This window comes from Tamandua tetradactyla, chromosome 5 (genome assembly GCF_023851605.1).
Source record: "Tamandua tetradactyla isolate mTamTet1 chromosome 5, mTamTet1.pri, whole genome shotgun sequence".
Classification (NCBI taxonomy): domain Eukaryota; kingdom Metazoa; phylum Chordata; class Mammalia; order Pilosa; family Myrmecophagidae; genus Tamandua; species Tamandua tetradactyla.
The window spans coordinates 85,459,795-85,482,525 of NC_135331.1; the positions used below are offsets into that span (position 1 = coordinate 85,459,795).

At 43.2% G+C, this 22,731-nt stretch overlaps 1 protein-coding gene across 3 annotated transcripts; it reads left to right on the forward strand.

The window, feature by feature from the left end:
• Window positions 1–1,386: 1,386 nt before the first annotated feature.
• ABCF1 (ATP binding cassette subfamily F member 1) lies at window positions 1,387–17,999 on the forward strand. 3 transcript variants are annotated; one of them, XM_077161202.1, is made up of 25 exons: window positions 1,387–1,583; window positions 7,924–7,970; window positions 8,191–8,280; window positions 8,414–8,543; window positions 8,686–8,723; window positions 8,806–8,913; window positions 9,538–9,612; window positions 9,693–9,806; window positions 11,678–11,779; window positions 12,019–12,141; window positions 12,567–12,667; window positions 12,745–12,830; window positions 13,140–13,279; window positions 13,363–13,511; window positions 13,781–13,864; window positions 14,081–14,205; window positions 14,377–14,489; window positions 14,632–14,803; window positions 14,969–15,043; window positions 15,133–15,203; window positions 16,336–16,368; window positions 16,454–16,622; window positions 16,823–16,887; window positions 16,983–17,055; window positions 17,200–17,999. In XM_077161202.1, exons 1-25 carry the CDS (start codon window positions 1,388–1,390, stop codon window positions 17,364–17,366), a joined length of 2,646 nt encoding a protein of 881 aa, XP_077017317.1. In that variant the 5' UTR covers window position 1,387; the 3' UTR covers window positions 17,367–17,999. The 3 variants fall into 3 exon arrangements, with proteins under 3 accessions (XP_077017317.1, XP_077017318.1, XP_077017319.1); XM_077161203.1 differs by having other exon boundaries at window positions 8,417–8,543; XM_077161204.1 differs by lacking the exon at window positions 7,924–7,970 and having other exon boundaries at window positions 1,473–1,583.
• Window positions 18,000–22,731: the final 4,732 nt, after the last annotated feature.

Sequence of the window (22,731 nt, forward strand, 5' to 3'; positions counted from 1 at the left end):
CTTTTTTTTCAATAGCATTATCTCCCCTGCTAGGATGTAAGCAGATTTCTTTATGTACTTTATTCAATGGAAGCCCAAAAGCCTAGAATAGTGCCTGGCCCACATCATACACCCAATAAATATATTTGTTGAATGAATGAATGCAGGAAGTAAGTTATAACCTGATGAATTAGCTAAGGAGAGTGAAGAAAGAAGATGATCTTCCAGTTTTGGCCTAAGTAACTGGATATAAGATGGTGCAATTTCCTGAAAGGGTGAAGCCTGGAAGAGACGCAGGTTTGAGAAGTTCAGTTTTGTATGTATTAATTTGAGATACTTAGCAGATAATTCAGGGAGATATCCAGTAAGCAGTTGGATACTGAGCCTGGAGTTCAGGGTTGAAGTTGGGGCTGTCAAGACACTTGGGATTCTTCATCCATTACAGATGATTTCTAAAGTCATGAGATTTAGGTGATAGATCTAGATATAGAAGACTGTCAAGGACTGAGTCCTGAAGCACTTCAACATTTAGACCTCAGAAGAAGCCAGCAAAGGATGAAAAGGGAGCAGCCCATGGTATGAAAAAGAAACCTAGAGGGAATGGTGTCCCTGAAGAAAACAAAGAAAGGAGGGAGTGACTACCTATATCAAATGCTTCTGGGTTGTCTGGGAGGTTGAGCAGGATGAGAACAGAGAACTAGTCCCTGATCTGATGGCCTTGGATTCAGGGAATGGTGGGGGCAAAAGCATGATTGCAGCGGTTTAAGAAGAAAATGCAAGCTGATAGGACTATGACCACCTTGACCAAGCTTCTACACCTTTTAAATGGTAGTTAAAAGTGAACCCAAGACTTGATAGTAGTGATGATTTAATGGGGATTAAAAGAATGTCAAAACTTACCGAATTTTACATTTTAAATATGTGCAGGTTGTTATATGTCAATTATGTCTCAATAAAATTAAATTTAAAAAGTGACCCCAAGCTCCACTACACTTGATTTCAGCTCACAGGGCTGTAGTTCCTCGTCTACAACTTGAGGGGTGGGGCCAGAATATACGTACAGGTTGGAATTTTACGACGCATCTCGATGGACGAAAAGGCCCTCTTCTTGAGTGGGTGCACTGCACCTTCTTTTCTGCCCCTAAGCGGAGGTAAGTGGCGGCTGTAAGGCAGCATCCACTTTTTTAAAAGAAGGTATATCTAGACTCATCAGTAAAAGGAAACAGTATATTAGGTTCACTCTTCCGAACAACGCTGCGTCGCACGGTCACCGAAGTTAGGATGCCTAGACGACCACAAACACGCTGCTGACGCGAAGGGAGTGGACGGGCATCGACCCCGCCCCTTCAGTTCAGGATGCTACCCTACTGGACCAGGGACACGCCCCTAGATGACGACATTGGCGCACATGCGCCGCCCGGGGGCGGAGTTGACAGCGCGGGCGTGGAGAGCTCGGCTACGGCTGGGCTCCACGCTGCCGGAAGCGGAAATAGCAGCGGGCGCCGCCAGAGTAGTCGTAGCTGTCGCCGTGATGCCGAAGGGTCCCAAGCAGCAGGCACCGGAGCCTGAGTGGATCGGGGACGGAGAGAGTACATGCCCCACAGGTGAGGCTGGTAGTCAGGAAGGGAGGAAAGAAGAGACAGGCGAGTGCGCGTATTTTAGGAAAGAGTTATGGGGCAAGAGACTGACCAGGCCCGTGTGAAGGCTACTGCGCATGCGTGCTGTGCAGCCGGGAAAAGTTTACCGCGGTAGGAATAGGTTTGGGGCTGGGGCGAAAGGAAAGGGGCTGGCAGTGTCGCGCATGGGCTTCAGCATCACTGGACAGAAGACTGGGAAGAGGAAATGGTACCGAGGGCGAGATGAAGGGACATGCGAAGTCCTCAGCCTTCTCTTTGGGACATCTTCCTCGCCTCGCTTGCACAGGAATATTTAAGTTCTGCCTGGTTTTCCCCTGCCCCTTGCACACACAACCTGAGGAGCCTATGATCCCCCATCTGTTTCTCAAGAGGATGATTCCTTTATGGAACTCTTTGATTAAAGAGGTACCCATCCAACTCAACTGGAGCAAAAGTAAATGCTGGATGTTGAAATGGGATTAATGTGTTACTACCCAGTAGTTTGAAGGCACAAACTACAATAGGTATACAGTGACTGATTTTACAAGCATTTGTTGGTTGCCTCTTGTATACTAGGTACTGTGCCAGAGGAACCGGGAATGCAGTGATAAGCCTTGCCGTCATGGGCACCCAGTCTAGTGGAGGAAACAGGAGTAACTAGACAGTGATGACACAGTGTGATAAACGCTTTGTAGGGTTACAGAAGAAAGAAGGGGTATCTGCTCAGAAAGCTAGCGTAGGTATGTCCATAAAGCCTCCTAGGACTATGTTGACAGCTGAGTTCATTCTTGAAGGATGACTATGAGTAAAGAGCATTCAAAACAGAGGGAGGAGCTTATGCAAAGGGACAGAGGGATAGGTGATCCTGGCTGATTCCTGATATTGGGTGACTAGTGTGATGGGGTTGGATGTGTAGGAGATACATGATGAAAGACTTTGTATGCTATTCTAGGGATTTTAATCCTAAAGGCATTAAGAAGGATGTTCTAGTTTGCTAGCTGCCAGAATGCAAAATTCCAGAAACTCAATGTCTTTTTTAAAAGGGGAATTTAATAAGTTGCAAGTTAAGTTTTCAGGCCAGAGAAATAACCCAATTAAAACAAGTCTATAGAAATGTCCAATCTAAGGTATTCAGGGAAAGATACCTTGATTCAAGAAAGCTCATGAAGTTTAGAGTTTCTCAAGTGGAAAGGCACATGACGAACACAGCATCAACTGCTAACTTTTTCTCCTGGCTTCCTGTTTCATGAAGTTCCCCGGGAAGCATTTTCCTTCTTCAGCTCTAAAAGTCGCTGGTTGGTGGACTCTCTGGTTCATGATTCTGCAGCATTCTAATCATTCTGTTCATCCTTTTGTGCTCTCTCAGAATCTCTTGCTTTCTTCAGAATGTTTCCTTTTTTATAGGAGTCCAGTAAATTATTCAGGACCCACCTGGAATGGGTGGATTAATGTCTCCACCTAATCCAATTTAACAGCCACTCTTGATTGAGTCACATCTTCAGGAAGATAATCTGATTAAAGTTTCAAACATACAGTGCTGAATAGGGATTAGAAGAAACGGCTGCAAAAAGTGGGATTGGGATTAAAACATGGCTTTTCTAGGGTACATACGTTTCAGACCAGCACAGGGAGGACCACGGAAAAACAAAAGGAGGAATAATATATATGATCAGCTCATCTTGACAACACTGAGGAGTGGAGAATAGCCTTGACGTGGCATAAGATTAGAGGCAGGTAAACTAAGAAGCTCTGGCAATGCCAAGACAATGAACACTAAACAGTTAATAAAGGAGGTGACATTGAAGAACTGGAAACTGACTAAATGAACCGAGAAAAATTAAGGATGACACTCAGGTAATTTAGTGGGAGCAATAATGAACTGTAGGGTAGGAGTGTGTGGGTGGGAAGAAATAAGGTCAGCTTTTGAATTCTGGGTTGGAAGTTTCTAAAAAATTGTTAGGGAGGAGGTAGTGAAGAGAGTTTGTTTAGTGGCTGTGGAGAGAGATCTAGACTAGAAGTAAAGACCCAGGCAAGTTTAGTTGAAGTGCTGGATATAGAGAAGGTCCCCAAGACGGGAAACGCAGATTTACGTGAAAGGTGGGCAGAAGGTAAGAACCCAAAGGGAAGAAAGCAAGGTAGGGAAGGAGGCTAAGGAGAGATGAGACTGAGGAAGAAGAGCAGCTAGAGAAGTTGGAGGCAAACCAGGAGCAAGAAGGATCCCAGACATTAAATACTTAAAGGAGAGGAGAATTAAAAAGTTGGGGAAGTGGGTAGTATGAAATGCTGCAGAGAAGTCAAGCAAAATAAGGACTTAAAAATACTTTTTTGATTGAGCAGCTAAGGGGTCAGTGGCAGCTTTAGTAAAACAGTATGCATTAGGAGATGATGCCCCAAATCAGATTGCAGTACATTTGAAAAGGAATGGGTGATGAAGAAGTGGAGCTTGTGTGGACTACTGTTGAGATTGTGAAGATGATGATAGGAAATGGTAATAAGAGGAGGGTGTGAAGTTAAGAAAAGTTTATATATATATATATATATATATACATAAACACATACATATACATATACACACACATAATTTAAGCTATTTATTTTGAAGTACCTTCAAATGTACAGGACAGTTAGAAGAATAACACAAACCCCATGAAGAGAATTCCCAACATTCCCTTGGCTTTCTGTTCCATACCCAGATCCACCAATTTTAACCTTACCACATTTGCTGTATCATTCTGTCTTTCCAACTGTCTACCTGTCCGTCTGTTTATCATTCCATTTTCTGAACATTTGTGTGTGGTTTGTATACATCATGTTCCTTGAACACTTAATACTGCCTTGTGTTTTTCCTAACACAGGGATAGTGCAGTTACCAAGTTCAGGAAGTTTAACATTGATATTAAAATGACAGTCTGTATTCCAGTTTTTCCATATGACCCGAAAATGTTTTTTTGGGGGGTCTTTTCTCCTCCTTTATTAGATCCTTTCCAGGATCACATGTTGCTGTTACTTGTTACTGTCCCTAGTTGCTCATTCTTCTTTTGAAATTGTGGGAACTTGTTATAGAACATGAACTTTCCCTTCTCAGCTGCTCCCAAGCATACTATTCAGTGGGATTATTCATAGTTATACTGTAAATACCTTACTGCCCTCCACCAGCAAAACCTTCTCATCTCCCTAAACAGAAACCTTATACCCATTATGCATTAACTCTCCAATCCCCCTGACCCCCCCCGCCCTTGACTCCCTCTGTTTTTAATTTCTTTCTCTATGTGCCTGCATATTCTCCAGTATTTTCTTTGTAGTTACCATGGGACTTAAATTTAATATCTGAAATCTATAACATTCTCATTTGCTTGGATAACTTTGATGGTATACACAAACTATATTCCTATACTCCTTGGTCCTCCCCCTTTAGATGTGGTTATTGCAATTGCATGGTTATACATTCTAAATCCCAAACTGCTGTTTTATCATTACATTTTGTGCATTTGCCGTTTAAATCCTGTAGCAAGTAGAAAGTGGAGTTTCAAACCAAAACTACAATTGCACTGGCGTTTATATTTATCCATGTTGTTACCCTTACTGGAGATCCTTATTTCTTCATGTAACTGATTTTTTGTCTAGTGTCCTTTTGTCTCTCGTGGAGACAAGTTCCATCAGCTTTTGTTTATCTGGGAATGTTTTAATCTTGCCCTTGTTTTTGTTTTTGTTTTTTTAACGCTTTTTTTTAAATTAAGGTATAGAGTCACAGCCCATATAATCATTCAGATTGTGCAGTCAGTGGTTCACGGTGTCATCATATAACTGTGTATTTGTCATCACGGTTGGTTTTTGCACATTTTCATTACTCCAAAAAAAAAAAAAAAGAAGAATTAAAGTAAAAATAAAGGTGAAAAAGAATACCCAAAACATCCCATCCCCCCTAGTTCTACCCCAGTCCCTCCATTTTGAAAGCCAGTTTTGCAGAAGATAGAATTCTTGCTTGGTTTTTTTTTTTTTTGCTTTCAGCACTTAAACGGTATCATCCCGTCGCTTTCTTGCCTCTTTTTTTCTGATGAGAAATTGGCACTTATTCTTACTGAGGCTCCCTTGTATGTGACATTGCTTTCTCACTTGTGACTTTCAGAGTTCTCTGTCTTTGGCATTGGACAGTTTGATTATATTATGTTGTGGTGTGAGTCTGGGTTTATCCTGTTTGGAGTTCGTTGAGTATCTTGGATGTGTGGAAAATGTTTTATTTTCCTTTGAAGTTAGGAAAAGCTTGAGCAGTATCCTAAAGGGGAGAAGCCATTTGAGGAGGAAAGATTGAAAATATAGAAGTTGGGAGGATCAGAGTGATGGTTAAAGTACAAAAGATTTAAAGGAAGGAGAGATGATGTGGTTGAGGAAAAATTAGTGTCCTGAATGAGTCACTCCTCAGTGACTCAAGGCGAGCTGATCATGTCATTCCTTAGGTACTTCTGTGAATTCTCCCTCTTAATGTCTATAGAATCCAACTCCTTGGACTAGTATACAAAGCCTTCCATTTTCTTTCTTCTGCACGTCGTTGCATCCCCATCACACTAGACAACCAGTAATACTGGGATCAGATTTTAAAGAGTGTTATGGACAGAGGACACAGATTAGATAAAAATAGACATAAGCACACCTGGGACTTAATGAAGGAACAGGAGACGCCAGTTTGTCCAGAGTATAGGTGTGAGTAGGGAAACAGATAGAGTAGAAAAGAGATAAGACAGGATCATTTTAGTCTGTAAAGCTCTAAATTACAAGGTTTATCCTTTGTTATCACCTTTTTTATCCTTTGTTTGGCATAGTAGATGCTCAGTAACATTTCTCTGAATAGGTAAATTTTTAATGTGGTAGATATGTGTCCTGAATGAGGAAACTTTTTTTTTTAATATTTAAATGATTACAGAAATACTTTTTGACTCTGCTGGATGGTATAGTTTAGAGGGAAAGATGATAGTGGGTAGGACTGGACGTGAAGGGAAACCAGGAGGCTGCTGGCTGCCTTCCAACCTGATGGGGGTAGCGTTGTTAGACATAGTCCTCCACCTTCAGGAGACAGGGATGAAAGGGAGGGAGGAGCTGGAATTTGTTTGGTTAGCAACTTTTATTGGCTTTCTACTTTCCTCCCTGAGAAAGCAAGCTAAACATTCTATCATGTCACTATAAAATGAAAAACTGACACAGTCAAATATGACTCAGTATGATATGGGCTATAATGTAGTGTGAGCAGAGCAGATGAGACTTAGACTCAGATGTTCATTTACTTACCTGGCAGCTTTGTGGGTGAGGCTTGCAGGTATCACAAGCAATCACAGTCCGAATTCATACCATCTTCTTGACCTTCGGCCCATGGATAGTGAAGGTAGTGCCAGAGAAAAGAACCTTATCCTATAGTTTTTGCTGAGTTTATGGCTGGTACACAGGCTCCTAATTTTGCCAGCTAAAAACATAAGTTATCCCTGAGTACTCTCTCCTCCTTATTTCCCACCTCTGCCCCCACCCGATGAATTCTGCTTCTCTACCTCCCGTTCAAGTCACAGTTGTTTGTCTCCTGGACTACTGCATCCGCCTGCCAACAGATTTCCCTCTCTGTTATACGTATTCCCTCTGTTCTTGCTTGACTCTGAAGCCAGAGTGAGAGTTTTAAAGTTGAAAAGTGATTATACCAGGTAAGTTCCCATTCCTTAAGCAGACCTTTATGGCTCTCCACTCTAGCTTCACCTTGTCTCTTTCTCCCTCTCAGTCTTTAAGCTTTAGCTATACTAACCCTTTTTCTCTTCTCCTGTTTCTCACAACTGGACCTGTGCCCAGGCTTTCCCTCTCCCTTTAAAATGGGAATAACACTGTAGGCCAGGCTAACTCCTCATACTTCTCATACATATGCATTAGCTTAAATGTCATTTCTTCATGAAAGCCTGGTACTAAGATGAGGTCATTGCCCTCTTCCTCTCCCCATGAGCAGTAGCCTTTACTGTCCCTTTTGGAACATTTAGCACATTTGTTTAAAAATTTCTCTTCCTAAGACTTGTGAGGTCCAGAGGAATCACTTTTGTCTTGTTCACTGCTGTGTCCCCACCACTGACACAGAGTCTAAAATGTAGTAGGTGTTTTGTGAAGTAAATATTTCTTGGATGAGTGACTTCAGATAGGAATGTTTATCTCTCAGGAATTGTGGGACTGTATAAATGTCTAGGGACTGAAGTTGAACTAGAAAAATAGTAAAATGAGGGAAGGGGAGCTACTGAGCTTTGCAGGGGAGATTAGACCACTTCAGAATTTGTAGATAAGTATTCATGATGTCACCTTAACCTTCTAGACAAAGTGGTGAAGAAAGGGAAGAAGGACAAGAAGACCAAAAAGACGGTGAGGAAGTAAGGGTTGAGAATGAGAAATGATTAGTGATGTTTCCAAGCAAAATAAGGGCCATGTGAAGAAGGTGGGAGGCCGAAGGGATGCAAAAAAGATCTTGTTGAGAGAGAAGGCAGGGTGAGGGTGGAATGGAGGGTCATTGGGCCTGGTGGAACAGAAAAGGGCTTGGTTGGTCTCTGAGCCAGTTCTCCCTACATCCTAACTGCTTTTATAGTTCTTCGAAGAGCTGGCGGTGGAAGATAAACAAGCTGAGGAAGAAGAGAGAGTGCTCAAGGAGCAGGAGCAGCAGCAGCAGCAACAGCAGGTGCAGTATTAGGAGAGGCATCTCGGGCCCACCCTTCCTGTCCAGCCCACGTTTGTTCACTTAGCTGATGTGGAACTGTGTGGTACAAGTAATAGCAGGGGCCTGGGCTTCATTCTTTCACTCTTGCTTGCAGCAGCAAAAAAAGAAGCGAGACACCCGAAAAAGTCGGCGGAGGAAAGATGTGGATGATGATGGGGAGGAGAAAGAGCTCATGGAGCGCCTTAAGAAGCTCTCAGTGCCAGCCAGCGACGAGGAGGATGAGGGTAAAGGCCCCAATGGGGAAATGGGTACTCAAATCCCAGAGTCATGAAGAGTGAAGTATGTCAGGCCTTGATCTTTCAAGTTGGATGAGATTGAGGAACTGGGCATCATAATTCACTTTCCTATCTCCTTTTGTCATTTCAGTACCTGCCCTGATACCCCGAGGAGGGAAGAAAACCAAGGTATGCTGTTTGTGTGGTAAACAGACCCCAAGGGTGCAACCTTGACTATCCTGGTGACTCCTCCTGCCCTTTCATTTTCTAGGGTGGTAATGTCTTTGCAGCCCTGATTCAAGATCAAAGTGAGGAAGAGGAGGAAGAAGAAAGACACTCTCCCAAGCCTGCCAAGCCAGAGAAGAATCGTATAAATAAGGTGAAAGTGGTGTCTCTGCCGATTATTCCCACCCCATTTAGCACCTTCTGACCAGGGTCTGGAAGTTCCCTGGTTTGCTTTCCTGCTTTCACACCAGCTCTTCTAGGTCTATCTTGCTTATACTGTCAAGGTCATCTTTTTTTAAATACTCTTCATCGCTCAGAAATCTACAGCGATTCCTGTTGCCTTTAAACTTAAAATCTAAAACAAAGACCTTCAAGTCTTTGTTCTTGGTTCCCCCACTGTCCTACATGGGACTTCTCCATATATACCTCTCAGTTCAGCCTGACCACATCTTGGCATCCAGTTTGACTCTGTTGAAGTTTTTGTTTTTTTGTGCTTCTTTTCCTCTATTCCCTAGAATGCCTTCTACTGTCATGTCATTCTCTTTTTCAATATTCTTAGGGAAGCTCTCCAGTCTAGTGCCACCCCACCCACATTGCTCACTTGCTTGCCTTTCTGTCTGTATAGAGCTTCACAGTCCCTTGACTGTGCAAATATTTTGTAATTAGTTATCTCTTCATCTCTTTGGCCTCAAGCTGGAGGCTAGTATTTTTCCAGGTCTCATTTCCAGCCTCTTTAGGCAACAAGGTAGCAAATTAATTATCTTTGTTTCTCTTTCAGGCTGTGTGTGAGGAGCAACAACCTGGGCTTAAGGGCAGAAAGGGAAAGGAAGAAAAGTCAAAGGGGAAGGCCAAGGTGAGGGAGTAATTGGCAGAGAAGGTACTGGGTCTCAGGAATTAGAATGTTTATCAGACCTACTGTCTTTTCCCTATTAGCTTCAAAATCAGTTTGCTGCTCTGGATAATGGAGAGGAGGATGAAGAAGAAGAAGAAATAAAAGAAAAGGAGCCACCCAAACAAGGGAAGGAAAAGGCCAAGAAGGCAGAACAAGTGTGTATTTTGGAGTTTGGGGAAGGTGGGGAGAGAAACTAGAATTCTATGGCCCTTATATGAGAGCCAGCATCCCAAGATAATGTTGCCATTTCATGGGTCAGAAAACTTTTTCTTTAAAGGACTACATAGTATATATTTTTTATTTTGTTGGCTGTATATACAATTTCTTTTGCATGTTCTTTTACTTCCTCTTTTTTTATGACACTTTAAAAAATAAAACCCATCTTTAACTCATCCGCAATACAAAAATAGCTTCAGATTAGATTTGGCCCATGGACTGAGTTCGTAACTGCTGATGTAGAGAGGAAAGGGCCCTGGAGTTAGCCTCAGTCTGGGTTTTAGCTCTGGTACTCATTTAAATGCGTATGACCTTTAATGCATCTTTCCATCTCCTTGGACTCAGTTACTTCATCTGTGTGATATAACTCTCGCAGCACTTTCTAATTCTGGGATTCTACTGGATTCCTAAGTGGCTAACGTATGAGTTAGCCCATATCCCTTAGCTCTCTCTCTCATTGACCCACAGTATTTCGATCAACCCAATTTTTAACTTTTCTCTCCCCCTATTATTTATTTTTTTATCCTTTTTTTAACTCATCTGTCCATACTAAGGATAAAAGGAGCATCAGACACAAGGTTTTCACAATCACACAGTCAGTCACATTGTAAAAGCTGTATAGTAATACAGTCTTCTTCAAGAATCAAGGCTGTTGGGACACAGTTCAACAGTTTCAGGTACTTCCCTCTAGCCACTCAATAATACACCATAAACTGAAAAGGAATATCTATACAATGCGTAAGACTAACCTCCAGGATAACCTCTCAATTCTCTTTGAAATCTCTCTGCCACTGAAACTTTCTTTTGTCTCATTTCTCTCTTCCCCCTTGTGATCAAGAATGCTTTCTTATTCTGATGATGCTTGGTCCCAGCTCATCCCCAGGTCCACGTTGCCAGGGAAATTTATACCCCTGGCAGTCGTGTCCCTCATAGTGGGAAAGACTGAGTTTACCTGCCAAGTTTGCTTAGAGAGAGAGGCCACATCTGAGCAACAAAAGAGGCTCTCCGGGGTGACTCTTAGACATAATTATCAGTAGGCTTAGCCTCTCCTTTGCAGGAATAAGCTTCAGAAGGACAAGCCACAAGATTGAGGGCTCAGCCTATTGAATTGATTGTCCCCACTGCTTGCTAGAATATCAGGAATTCCCCCAGATGGGGAAGTTGAATATTTATTTCTCCCCAGTCCCCCAAGGGGATTTTGCAAATAATTTTTTTTTCTCTGCCCAAATTGCTCTGGGATATTTGGGGGCATCACACTAACCTGTATAAACCACCAAGATTTCACATTCTGTTGAAGAGTCCATGCAATTATGGTGTTCAGTTAAACTGACCATGTAAGTTAAATTAGAAAGTGTGCAACCAGAAATATAATTTTGCACCAAATAAACAGCTCTCCCTTAGTTCCCGCACAGAGGCTGAAGTTTGGAAATATGGGTCATATCATCCTTTACCCAGATATCTGATTTACCTATATCCCATCCAGATCATTTTCGTTCACATCTCTAGATGATGTCTGATCACTTTTTCAATTTGGTAATTGTTTTTACATATACAATAGGTAATGTCTTATAACTCATACTGTCTGTCTTATACCATTCCTGGTGGCAAACATCAATAAAGAGCTGCAAGAGGCCAGGGGGTGGGTGTGAGAATGAGAGAAGGTACACTAAGTTATCTCAGGACTCTGAGTGGAAAAGAGTGTTGACGGAAAGAGCTGACGAACTGGGGGTGGGGATGAGGAGGGTTGAATGACATAAGATCCAAGTTCTAGAAGAGTCCCTAGTTTTATGCCATCCCCTGGTTGTTACAGGGTTCAGAGGAAGAAGGAGAGGAGGAAGAAGAAGGGGCATCCAAGGCGGATGATCCGTATGCTCACCTTAGCAAAAAGGAGAAGAAAAAACTGAAGAAACAGGTAAGACCTTGGGTTCTTAGTGATCAAAGGTAAGGGAATTTGATTTTTTATTCTTCAGCTAGGGAACATTAGAATTTGGGAACGAGAAGGAGAGCTTTGAGGGATATTTAAGTTAAATAATTGAAGTAAGGATTTGGATTGTGCTCTGCAAACCCTGTCTCTGTGTCATGGCACTGGATTATGTCATGGTGATGGGAAACAGGCAGACCATGGTCTTGAACCTAGTTTTTCCTTCTCAGATGGAGTATGAGCGCCAAGTGGCTTCATTAAAAGCAGCCAATGCTGCTGAAAATGACTTCTCTGTGTCCCAGGCAGAGGTATCCTCTCGCCAAGCCATGTTAGAAAATGCATCTGACATCAAGGTAAGGTCTGAGAGACCCAACCAGCTCTTGCAGGGAAATACCAGTTCTCTCGCCTTTCCCTGAGTGGCCTTGGCATCCAAAGCAGTGGGATGTGAAGGAGTCATTCCTCTGGCAAGAAAGTTTGTAGGTGTTTTTCACACCCTTGGGTTCTGCTAAATTTGAACGAGAAGATAGAAAACCAATGGAAGTAAAGGTGTACGCACACTTAGAAGGGAAATAGGGTAGAACATACTGGACCCACTTAGAATTTGGGAGATTCTCGTTAAGAGGAAAGAGGATTGGTATGGTGAGATGATTCCACTGGATATAGCTATCAGTTTGTCAAAAGGTTCCCCTGAAGGGAGAAATTTACAGCTCCTACCCCAAGAGGAGAATTCTCAAGTATTTGTTTCTTCCTCCTGCTACCCCTTCCCTTTTGTCTGCAGCTGGAGAAGTTCAGCATCTCAGCCCACGGCAAGGAGTTATTTGTCAATGCAGACCTGTACATTGTAGCTGGTCGTCGCTATGGGCTGGTGGGGCCCAATGGGTGAGGAGAGGAGGGGCTGGAAGGAAAAGAAGAGATTTCTGTGGTGTGGCCTGATTCTAATAGCACTTGTTCCTCAGCAAGGGCAAGACCACGCTTCTCAAGCACATTGCCAACCGAGCCTTGAGCATTCCACCCAATATTGATGTGCTGCTATGTGAGCAGGGTGAGACCAGGAGGCGGGAAAGGGACTTGGTGGAAAGGTGAACCTGAGGGGTCTTGGGGCAGCTGGTATAGAAGAGCCAGCCAGCAGTAGAAAGAATTGTGGTTATATGTTTGGAAAGGGTGTAAGAGAGACTAGACCTGAAAAGGAATGCTAAGGAAAGGGTGAGAATAAATGAGGGACTTGAGAATTTTTTTTTTAAATAAGTGCAAGGGGTGGGCAGGGTCAGGCAACAAGAAATGGAACTGAAGAGGAGAGGAAAAAGGATGCTTGGCCCTTGGACGGCCTGACTACTTTTCCTCTGTCCCCCAGAGGTGGTAGCTGATGAGACACCAGCAGTTCAGGCCGTGCTTCGAGCTGACACCAAGCGATTGAAGCTGCTGGAAGAGGAGCGACGGCTTCAGGGGCAGCTGGAGCAGGGGGATGATACAGCTGCTGAGAGGCTAGAGAAGGTAAAGGAGATGGCACAGGGGACACCATTTCAGACTCAGGGATTCCTGGGACCCTCTAACATGTGTCTTCTCCCTCCCCCCAGGTGTATGAGGAATTGCGGGCTACAGGGGCAGCAGCTGCAGAGGCCAAGGCACGGCGGATCCTGGCTGGTCTGGGATTTGACCCTGAAATGCAGAATCGGCCAACCCAGAAGTTCTCAGGGGGTTGGCGTATGCGTGTCTCCCTGGCCAGGTAGGCCACCACCTCTCCCCTCTTCTTTACAGTCCTAAACCACCATAGCTATTTCTCTTTTTATTCTTCTAAGGCCAAGTTTGAGATCAACTTGTCTCCCTTACTGTCTGTGTTTTGTGAACTCTGCCTGGTAGTGCGTTCTTGTTGATATCTGCCCAGAAATTTTTCTGAGGAGAGGTGGGGGAACAGCATTCATTCATAGACTTGGTTTCCACCAACCTGAGGATTTTTCTCCCCTCTCACCTACACTCTGCTGCCCCACCCAATAGGGCACTGTTCATGGAGCCCACCCTGCTGATGTTGGATGAGCCCACCAACCACCTGGACCTCAATGCTGTCATCTGGCTCAATAAGTGAGTTGCCTTTGATTATAGTCTTTGCATTGTTGGTTTCCATTCGATGAGTTCTTCCCCTTCTCTTCCTGACCTCACTTCCTTTAGCTGTTTTCCCGTGTTCTTGGCAGCTCTTGCTCAAGTTTGCCCCCTTTCGGTTCCATCTCCCATTGCCTGTTTGCTTCCTCGAACTTTGCTCTAACTTGACCATTATGACACTTCTTCTCTAAAATTCAGCTACCTCCAGGGCTGGCGGAAGACACTGCTGATTGTGTCCCATGACCAGGGCTTCCTGGATGATGTCTGCACCGATATCATCCATCTTGATGCCCAACGGCTCTTTTACTATAGGGGCAATTACAGTAAGTGGGATCATTTGTGGGCAGAGGAAAGGCCCAATGGGACATGGTGATAAGCTAAATTGTTTCAGAATTCAGACTGATCCCACCTGCCCAGATTCTCCCTCACCAGTTACTGGTTGTCTCTTGGGGAGTGGGGCCACTGCTGATACCCATTCTGCATTTCTGCCCCAGTGACATTCAAGAAGATGTACCAGCAGAAGCAGAAGGAACTGCTGAAGCAGTATGAGAAGCAGGAGAAAAAGCTGAAGGAGCTAAAGGCGGGTGGCAAGTCCACCAAGCAGGCAGTAAGCCCCTGGGGGATTTTATGGGTTGGGGAGCCTCTTTATTGCATGAGAATGGGGCAAGTGGAGGACTTTGTATCACCAATCTACTTGTCAGGGATTGCTGTGAAGGGTGCGGATTTCTCCCCTTTCCCTCCCTCCCCAGGAAAAGCAAACAAAGGAAGCTCTGACTCGAAAGCAGCAGAAATGCCGACGAAAGAACCAGGATGAGGAATCCCAGGAGGCTCCTGAGCTCTTAAAGCGCCCCAAGGAATACACTGTGCGCTTTACTTTCCCCAACCCCCCACCGCTCAGCCCTCCTGTACTGGGTCTGCACGGTAAGTGGACACAGGCTGAGTAGTAAAGGGCAGAAATGTTTGCACCTCCAAAGTCCTCCACCAAGTATGAGACCCAGGCCAAAAAGGCCCAAGGCCAGGACTTTTAGGAGAACCTTTGGGGTGGCTCTGAAAAAGAAATAAGGTGCTGGTTTTCCTGGCTTTCAGGTGTGACGTTTGGCTATGAGGGACAGAAAGCACTCTTTAAGAACCTGGACTTTGGCATTGACATGGAATCAAGAAGTAAGTTGGGGTGTTTGGTGACTCAGCTCAGGGTATGGAGGGAAGAGTTTCTGAGGTCATTCTTGTCTGACTGCCCATCTTCTTTGCAGTCTGTATTGTGGGCCCTAATGGCGTGGGGAAGAGCACCCTGCTTTTGCTGCTGACAGGCAAACTGACACCGGTGAGTTCTGGAGCTAGGATGGGGGGAGGAGTGTGATGGGAGGGCATGAGACTAGTGTGAGAACAAACCTGTTCACCAGAGGCCTGGAACCAGGGCACCCCCTTTGTAACAGGAAGTCATCAGAGATGATCCATTTCCCTAAGGGAGGCTATAAGAAGGAGAACAGTTTAAATCTGTTCAATGGGGAAAGCTACGAGTATTGGGATAGGACTACAGGCTATCTCCCATCCCACCCACAGGTGTTTGGGCTGTACAGGAAATGAATGTCCGTTATAGAACAATTAGAAATTGCATAAGGTAATGGAAGAATCTAGAGATAGCCAGTATTAATGTTTTGGTGGATAGCCTTCTCCGTTTTTTCCTATGCCAAGTGTGCAAAGTTTGTTTACCTCCCACCAAAAAAAAAGGGACTATGATAGGAGTTGTTGTGTAACCACCTATTTTCCAGGTAGCATCCCTGAAGCATTTTTCCATGCCAGTAATTATACATATACATTCATTTTATGTGGATCTATCATAATTTATCTCATTTAGATTATTTCAGATTTTTCACTAAAAGGGCAATACTGTAGTAAATATTCTTGTACGTTTTTATTAATTTAACCAGTTTTTCCTTAGGATAAATTGTTTTTAGGATTTTTGTTATGTGTCACCATATAGTGCTTTAGAAAGGCAACGCTCCTGTGAGGTGTTGAGAAGGCCCGTTTCTTCCTGCCCACAAAAAAATCTCTAGAAAGGTGTTATTAGGTCCTCCCAAAGACTGTGTTTTTTTTAGAGCTGTTGCAGGTTTACAGAAACATTGTGCAGAAAGTATAGAGTTCTCATATATCCCCCACCCCACAAACTCTTTTAATGCTCCATTTGAGGCAGAGCACTGAAAGTATGCTGTTCATAAGTCCGGCTGTATGGGACATGGGTGTTCTTTCACTATGGTCAGTCTTCTCCTGGTTCTGAATCTGTCTTTTTATCTCCTCTCCTTTGATCTTCTCCTACTCCACTGTTGCCCTTTGCTCTTTTAATTTCCTGAGTGTGCCTGGGTGGACATCCATGTTCCCTTTCTTGTACTTTAACCCAATTCTGGTATTTGTCTCCTTTTGCCTTACTCCTCTTATCTTTTGCTTTTTCCTTGCAGACCCGTGGGGAAATGAGAAAGAACCACCGGCTGGTAAGTTGGCTTTGGGAATTAAAGAATACGAATCTGATAGAAGAAGTATGACTTTCACTGACCACATCCCTCTCCTCTTGGGCAGAAAATTGGCTTCTTTAACCAGCAATATGCAGAGCAGCTGCGCATGGAAGAGACGCCTACTGAGTACCTGCAGCGGGGCTTCAACCTGCCCTATCAGGATGCCCGAAAGTGCCTAGGCCGCTTTGGCCTTGAGAGTCACGCCCACACCATCCAGATCTGCAAACTCTCTGGTACCACTGTTGAGGGGTTGGGGTAAGGGGGCACTCTCCTTATCATCATATCCACAAACTACCTAGAGACAGAAAGGAAGAGCAAGCAGGAATTGGGGACCTTAGTATGCAAAACGCACATATACACACACACTCAGCCTTCACCTTCAGAAGTATAAGGCTGTAGAAGTTGTGATGGACCTCCTTCTCCTTTGCTCCAGGTGGGCAGAAAGCCCGGGTTGTGTTTGCAGAGCTGGCCTGTCGGGAGCCTGATGTCCTTATCTTGGTGAGAGATCTGTGTTGTGGGAGAGGGAATGAGGGTAACATTCATGATTGGTACGAATTCTGAGTGCCGAGACATGGAGTTCCTCTTTTTCGTAGGACGAGCCAACTAATAATTTGGACATAGAGTCTATTGATGCTCTGGGGGAGGCCATCAATGAATACAAGGGTGGTAAGTCAGCTCAAGACATGTCCTCCTCTTTCCCTTGAGGACCAAACTGCCGTATCTTTCAGCCACTTCTCCTTTTTTTCATGTTCTTGATTGCTTTTTTCCTCCGTTCTCCCTCCCCTCCATTCTTGCCATATTTCTTCAAAGCTGTGATTGTCGTCAGTCATGATGCCCGACTCATCACAGAAACCAACTGCCAGCTGTGGGTGGTGGAGGAGCAAAGTGTTAGCCAAATCGATGGTGACTTCGAGGACTACAAGCGGGAAGTGTTGGAAGCCCTGGGTGAAGTCATGGTTAACCGACCCCGAGAGTGAACTTTCCTTCCTGGAAGACACCAAGAGGTCAACTTTCGTGGTCTAGAAGTCTCCTGCTGTCTCCTTTCACTACTCGGCAACTGATCCAGTAATCACTCGGGCATGTGAAGCAGAGAAAGGTCTTGATGCAACCAGGAGACCACTTTGATCTATTGCATTTCTCTGCAAGACTTCTCCATTGTGCTTTTCTTCAAATACTGAGCTGCCTTTATCCTTGACCACCTTCTATACTGAAGGTGACCTTCATTATTATGGGGTTCCATCAGTCAAGCCTGATGTGACCTTGAAGTCCCCTGATGTTTCCCTTTATTCCTCAGAAGCCTCTCTCTGGTCTAACTTAACACTTCAGACCCAGCTGCATCCTTGGTTTCGGAGTGGTGCAGTTCTTTTCTGGTGGATTTAATACTGATTTACTGATACAAACAGCTGTTGTAGCTCAGAGCTGAAAACGAGTTTCTGAGGCTTGTGCTGTCACTCAGTCAGGATTTGGTGTTTGCTTCTCATCTGGTTGAGGACTTGAGGGTAGGAAAGGAATGCTGCTGAACTTAAACCTCCCTTTATAGGTAAAGGAATAAAGGAAAGGTTGTGCTGCCACCCAGTTTCTCTTTGGAGATTTGTGGGAGCTAAAACTTCTCACTTGTGCTTTGCTTTATTTGCTTTCATAGCAGCGTTTGGCGTCCCTCTTCCCCACTAATACAGATGGATCTGATTTGCAGCCTTACTGCACTTTAGGTGGTGCTTGCTGTTTAAGCATCCTCCCTCCCTTCCCCCAACCCTCCGATGAAGAGAAGGGAAAGTGATTCTGCTCCCTCTTGGACACTTGAGCCTGTCCTGAATGAGGAGTTGCTTTGCCCTAAGGTCAAAGACCTGACTACTTATCCTCTCAGAAGTGATGAGACCAACCATCCAACATGCTTTGTACTGTGTGACACACAGAAAGGAAAAAGACAATGTCAGCCTTCATATTATTCTGAGTAGAGAAGACTTGAGAAATAAAACATGAGTTTAACGTGTAATCTAATTAATTGCTAAATGGATGGTATTTTAGATCTAAATTGCCACTTGTTCAAAGAAGGGAAAGATTGTTCAGAGCTTGGTTGTTTGGCTGAACATTTGAGGGTGAACCTTGAAAAATAACCTTGAACAGGCAGTTTTTCAAAACTAGGTAAAGGCTAGCTTTAAAGAGCAGATTTAAGACTTGGAAGGAAGGAAAACAAGACTATTGGAAAGTAAGAGGGAGTGTGGCTGCATTTGTTACTGGGTTGGAGAGATAGGTTTGGAAAGTAAAGTAGAAGCCATTGGTAATGTTTTTAGGTAGTAATGTGTGAGGTGGACTGTAAACTTAATGGACTTAACTTCTGTTACAGGGATAACTTTTTTTAATTTAGAAAAATTGTGGATTTGCAGAAAAATCATGTAGAAAATATAGAGCAACTAAATCTTGAATTCAGGTAGTAGATTTAGGGATGGAGAAGAAAAGACAAAGATTTAGCTGTGGAAGTTGGGGAGAGAGAGTGATCAGGAAATGTAGCCAGTCCTGGGGGCAACATGAAGAGCTATTCAGTTAAAACTTCTTGAGTTTGGACATCTAATTGGGAAGTTATTTTCTGACATAAATATACTGGACTTCAAGTACAAGGTTTATATCTGGAAGTGCAGGTTCGGTGTGGACATTGTTTGAAAGGCACCCATCTTAATAAACTTGAGGGAAAACACATTGGGATCTTGGTTGGGCATCTGAAAAGTAATTTAATTTTCACTATTCTGTAAAGTAGATCAATCACAGAACAGTTGGAACCCCACTTTGGGTCTACTTTCTAATTGTGTGAGTTTGGACAAACTATTCAGTCTCTTAGTACTTGTTACCTTTATTTTAAAGATGATAAATAGTACCTCCCTTATAGGGGATTGGATGTATACTTACTTGTAAATTGCTTAACGTTCTTTTATTTTTGTTGTTTGTATTTTATGTTATACCCAGTTCATTAGTCTATAGAAGATGATTCATAAAATATACAGGAATATTATTTATAAAAGGAATGCCAAATTTTGTATTTCAAAGTTTTTGATTACTATTTTCACTATAGGTATTTTAGATGTTCCAGGTACTTCCATCCACGTGCACAAATTTTATTTCTCCCCTCACAATGTACATAATATGTAATGGAATTAATGACTTATCTATATATGTGCAAAAGGATGTTGGGGGGAGAAAAGCATAGAAGTGGAATGCAGAAGGAAAGATGAGAACATATTTATATATTACAGTTCATAGGCAAATCAAAGCCTGAAAAAAGATGGAATTTCATCAACAGAATTAAATCTTTTTAGTCAAACTGAACTTTACCTACAAATCATGCACACAGGCAGTAGTACATAAGCACTATAGAAATGTTTTAAAAAGTCATGATTCTTCTCCACACCTTTACAAGCCTGTGAAGGAGTGGGACTGCCATGCCAGCCCTTGTTTAGCTGATTCCAGTGTCCTGGTTTTTTCTCGTAATCTCAAAAATTTGGACAAGATGACCAAAGTATGAGTCCCATCCAGGAAGGGGCCATGTTTTAGGAACACAAGAGGTATTTTAGTCAAGACTACCAGTACTACAGTGAAAATAAAAATTGAGACCAGGAAACAAGCACTGTGGCCACACTGGATTCAAAGGAGGCCTGAAATGTAAGAAGTGGTTGTCTTGTGTGGCCAGTGCTGAATATAAACAATTGAGACAGTTGGAAGTGGTGGTTCTACAGCAGCATCGGCATCGCCTGGGAATTTGTTAAAAGTGCAAGGACAGGAATTCTGCTGTTTTTGTCAAATAGAGCCAGTAAGGGTATAGGCTGAATGAAGGCAGGAGCAGAACTTAGGGGGGTTTGGCAAGAAAGACGGTAGCCAAGTTGGAGAAGGGAAGGGCTTTTTGGTTTGTCTTAGGATCTCCATGTGTTTTAAGGAAGCAAAGATAACTGGTATAAGAATGGAAAAGTAAATTTAAAATATGATTATAGATTGTAAAAAGTGGTATAAGGAAAAAAAAATGGTGCCAGGAGAGAAAAAGGGAGAGTTCTTTTAGATTGGAAAAGGCTTCCCAAGGGAAGTAGCATTAAAGCCGATGGCTGATGGATGAGAAAGAACCATCTAGATGAGTGAGAAGATGCCTTCAGGGAAGGGACCAGCATGTGCAATGGCCTTGAAACTGGATAGACTTTTACATTTTCAAGGAATATGGCTTGAGCAAAGCCTGGTACCCATACCGTTTATACCCTTGATAGAGATGGGACATAATTCTAAGAGGAGTAGAGGACTGTTTTTGGTGTTTAAGAGTTGATCTGGATTTTCACGTTTACAAGATTGCTCTGGTTGCTGTTAGAGAATAGGGGGTAGAAGGAAAGGGGATCAGGAAATCAGGCTTTTTCTTGGAAGGATGGAGAGTCCCTTCTTCCATCCTTTCAAGAAAAAAGGAAAATAATGTAGATTGGGATCCCTTTTCAGGTGAGGAAGAGAAATGACACATTGAATGGGGCTTATTTCTCAGCTGCCAGAGAATCAAGAAGACTTAGAAAGTTTTGCAGCAGTGTTGAACTAATGCTAAATATTTATACCGGGCCAACATAGGATATTGTGACTTGTCAGCATTATTTTTGCTGTATTAGGAAGCAGAAATTGAGTGATAGTTCGGAATTTGAGGTTGATCTGGCATTATGGGGAATGATAGATGGAAAAAGAACATCTAAAGTCTAAAGGGTGTGTTGGGAGTGGGGGGAGAGTAGAAAAGGGGAAAGAGTAGTAGGCCAATTGAAACAGGAGGGAGGGAGGTGCCTGCAAGGGTTCAGTGGAGAAACAGGCCTCAATGGAAATGGAGAAATAGATGAGATGCTCATTTTTGGCCCCAGCAAAAAGGAAAAAAATATTTTTCTATATGAGGGCCATGTGAATAATTTGAAAGAAAATGACTGCACTTTTTTTTTTGTATGCTATATGACAAGACCACATTTCCTTCTTGTTCCATGCAAGTATGACATTGTTGCAGCACCATTTGTTGAATTTTTTGTTTTGTTTGCTTGCTTGATTTGGGGAGTGCATGGACGGGGATTCAAACCCTTTTCTCCCACATGGAGAAAAGGGCAAGTGAGAAGTCTACCACTGAACTACCTTTGCACCCCTGAACTCGTTTTTATAGTAACAGAGAAAACTTGTTTTTAAAGTTTCTTGTGGCCTGTTGCAGGGGAGAGAGTGAGAAGCAGGCAGCAGAAAGAACAAGAGGGAAACACAAGGTGACCCAGTAGATTGTGTGACATGTTCATTTGTTTTTTTTCATGTGAGCTGTGTTCACTGGTATTTCACCACTTAATTTGGTCCATAGAGAACATCCTCTCCTCAGGTCTTCTTTTCCTAGTGTACAGAGAAATAGGCTGACTGACTTGAACGACACCCACAAGAGGTGGTTGGCAAAGAGGATAAAATGAGCCCCATTGGCCTTTAATGCAAATGTAGTAAAAAGTGGCTTATCAAGTGTGAGAACTTGTTGCCCTCATGTGGCCACTGCTGGAAATAGCAGCCAAATCGCTTGAGTTAACAAGGCAGGGGTTCTGTTCAGACCAACAGCCTCAAAACTGAGAACTTAATAGAAAGAAGCACATACTCTTGGGACCCAACTCACTCAGAAAATAATGCTGGCACCCCCCCACACACCCCCATGATCCTGATGCACACTAAATTAAAGTTGGAAAGTCTGTTCTCAAACAACTCATACCCCAACATTCCCACCCTTACTGCCTTCCATACATTACACACACAAAAAATGCTATATGCTTATAATTTCTAGTTTTAAGAATAACAGAACATCCTATTTAAAGTTAATCCCAACCTTCCATGTTCTGGTATACCATCACCTAGATCCTTCACTTAATATCTTTATAATCTTGACTTCACTTTCAGCAACAGGTCTGTTACTTTCCTCTCTACAGAGCTACTTTTTGGGGAATAGTCTGTAATAGTCTCCCTGTTCTTGCCTCTTGCTTTCTCAATCTGCTCTTAAAATCAACTAGTGACCTTTGTTTTCTTCTAGAGCTGTCACAAGTCTTTCCTTCCACCCCCCTCCACTCAAATTATCCCCTAAGCAGCTTCATAGAATGGGAAGTTCAAGTGGAAATGCAATGCAGACACCAATCCTGCAGCTCCAGCACTCCAGAGCTTCACTGGCTTTACCTCACACCCTTTATTTAGCATTTTGTCTGCTTTTCAAAGCATTCCTGTAACTGAAAGGTAAATCTTAGTCCAAAGGGCCAAAAAACAAGTACCACAGAGGTATTAATGTACCTAAAACAGCTGGAAGTGCTTAGGCTTTTAAAAAGAGTCCAAACACACCAAGGA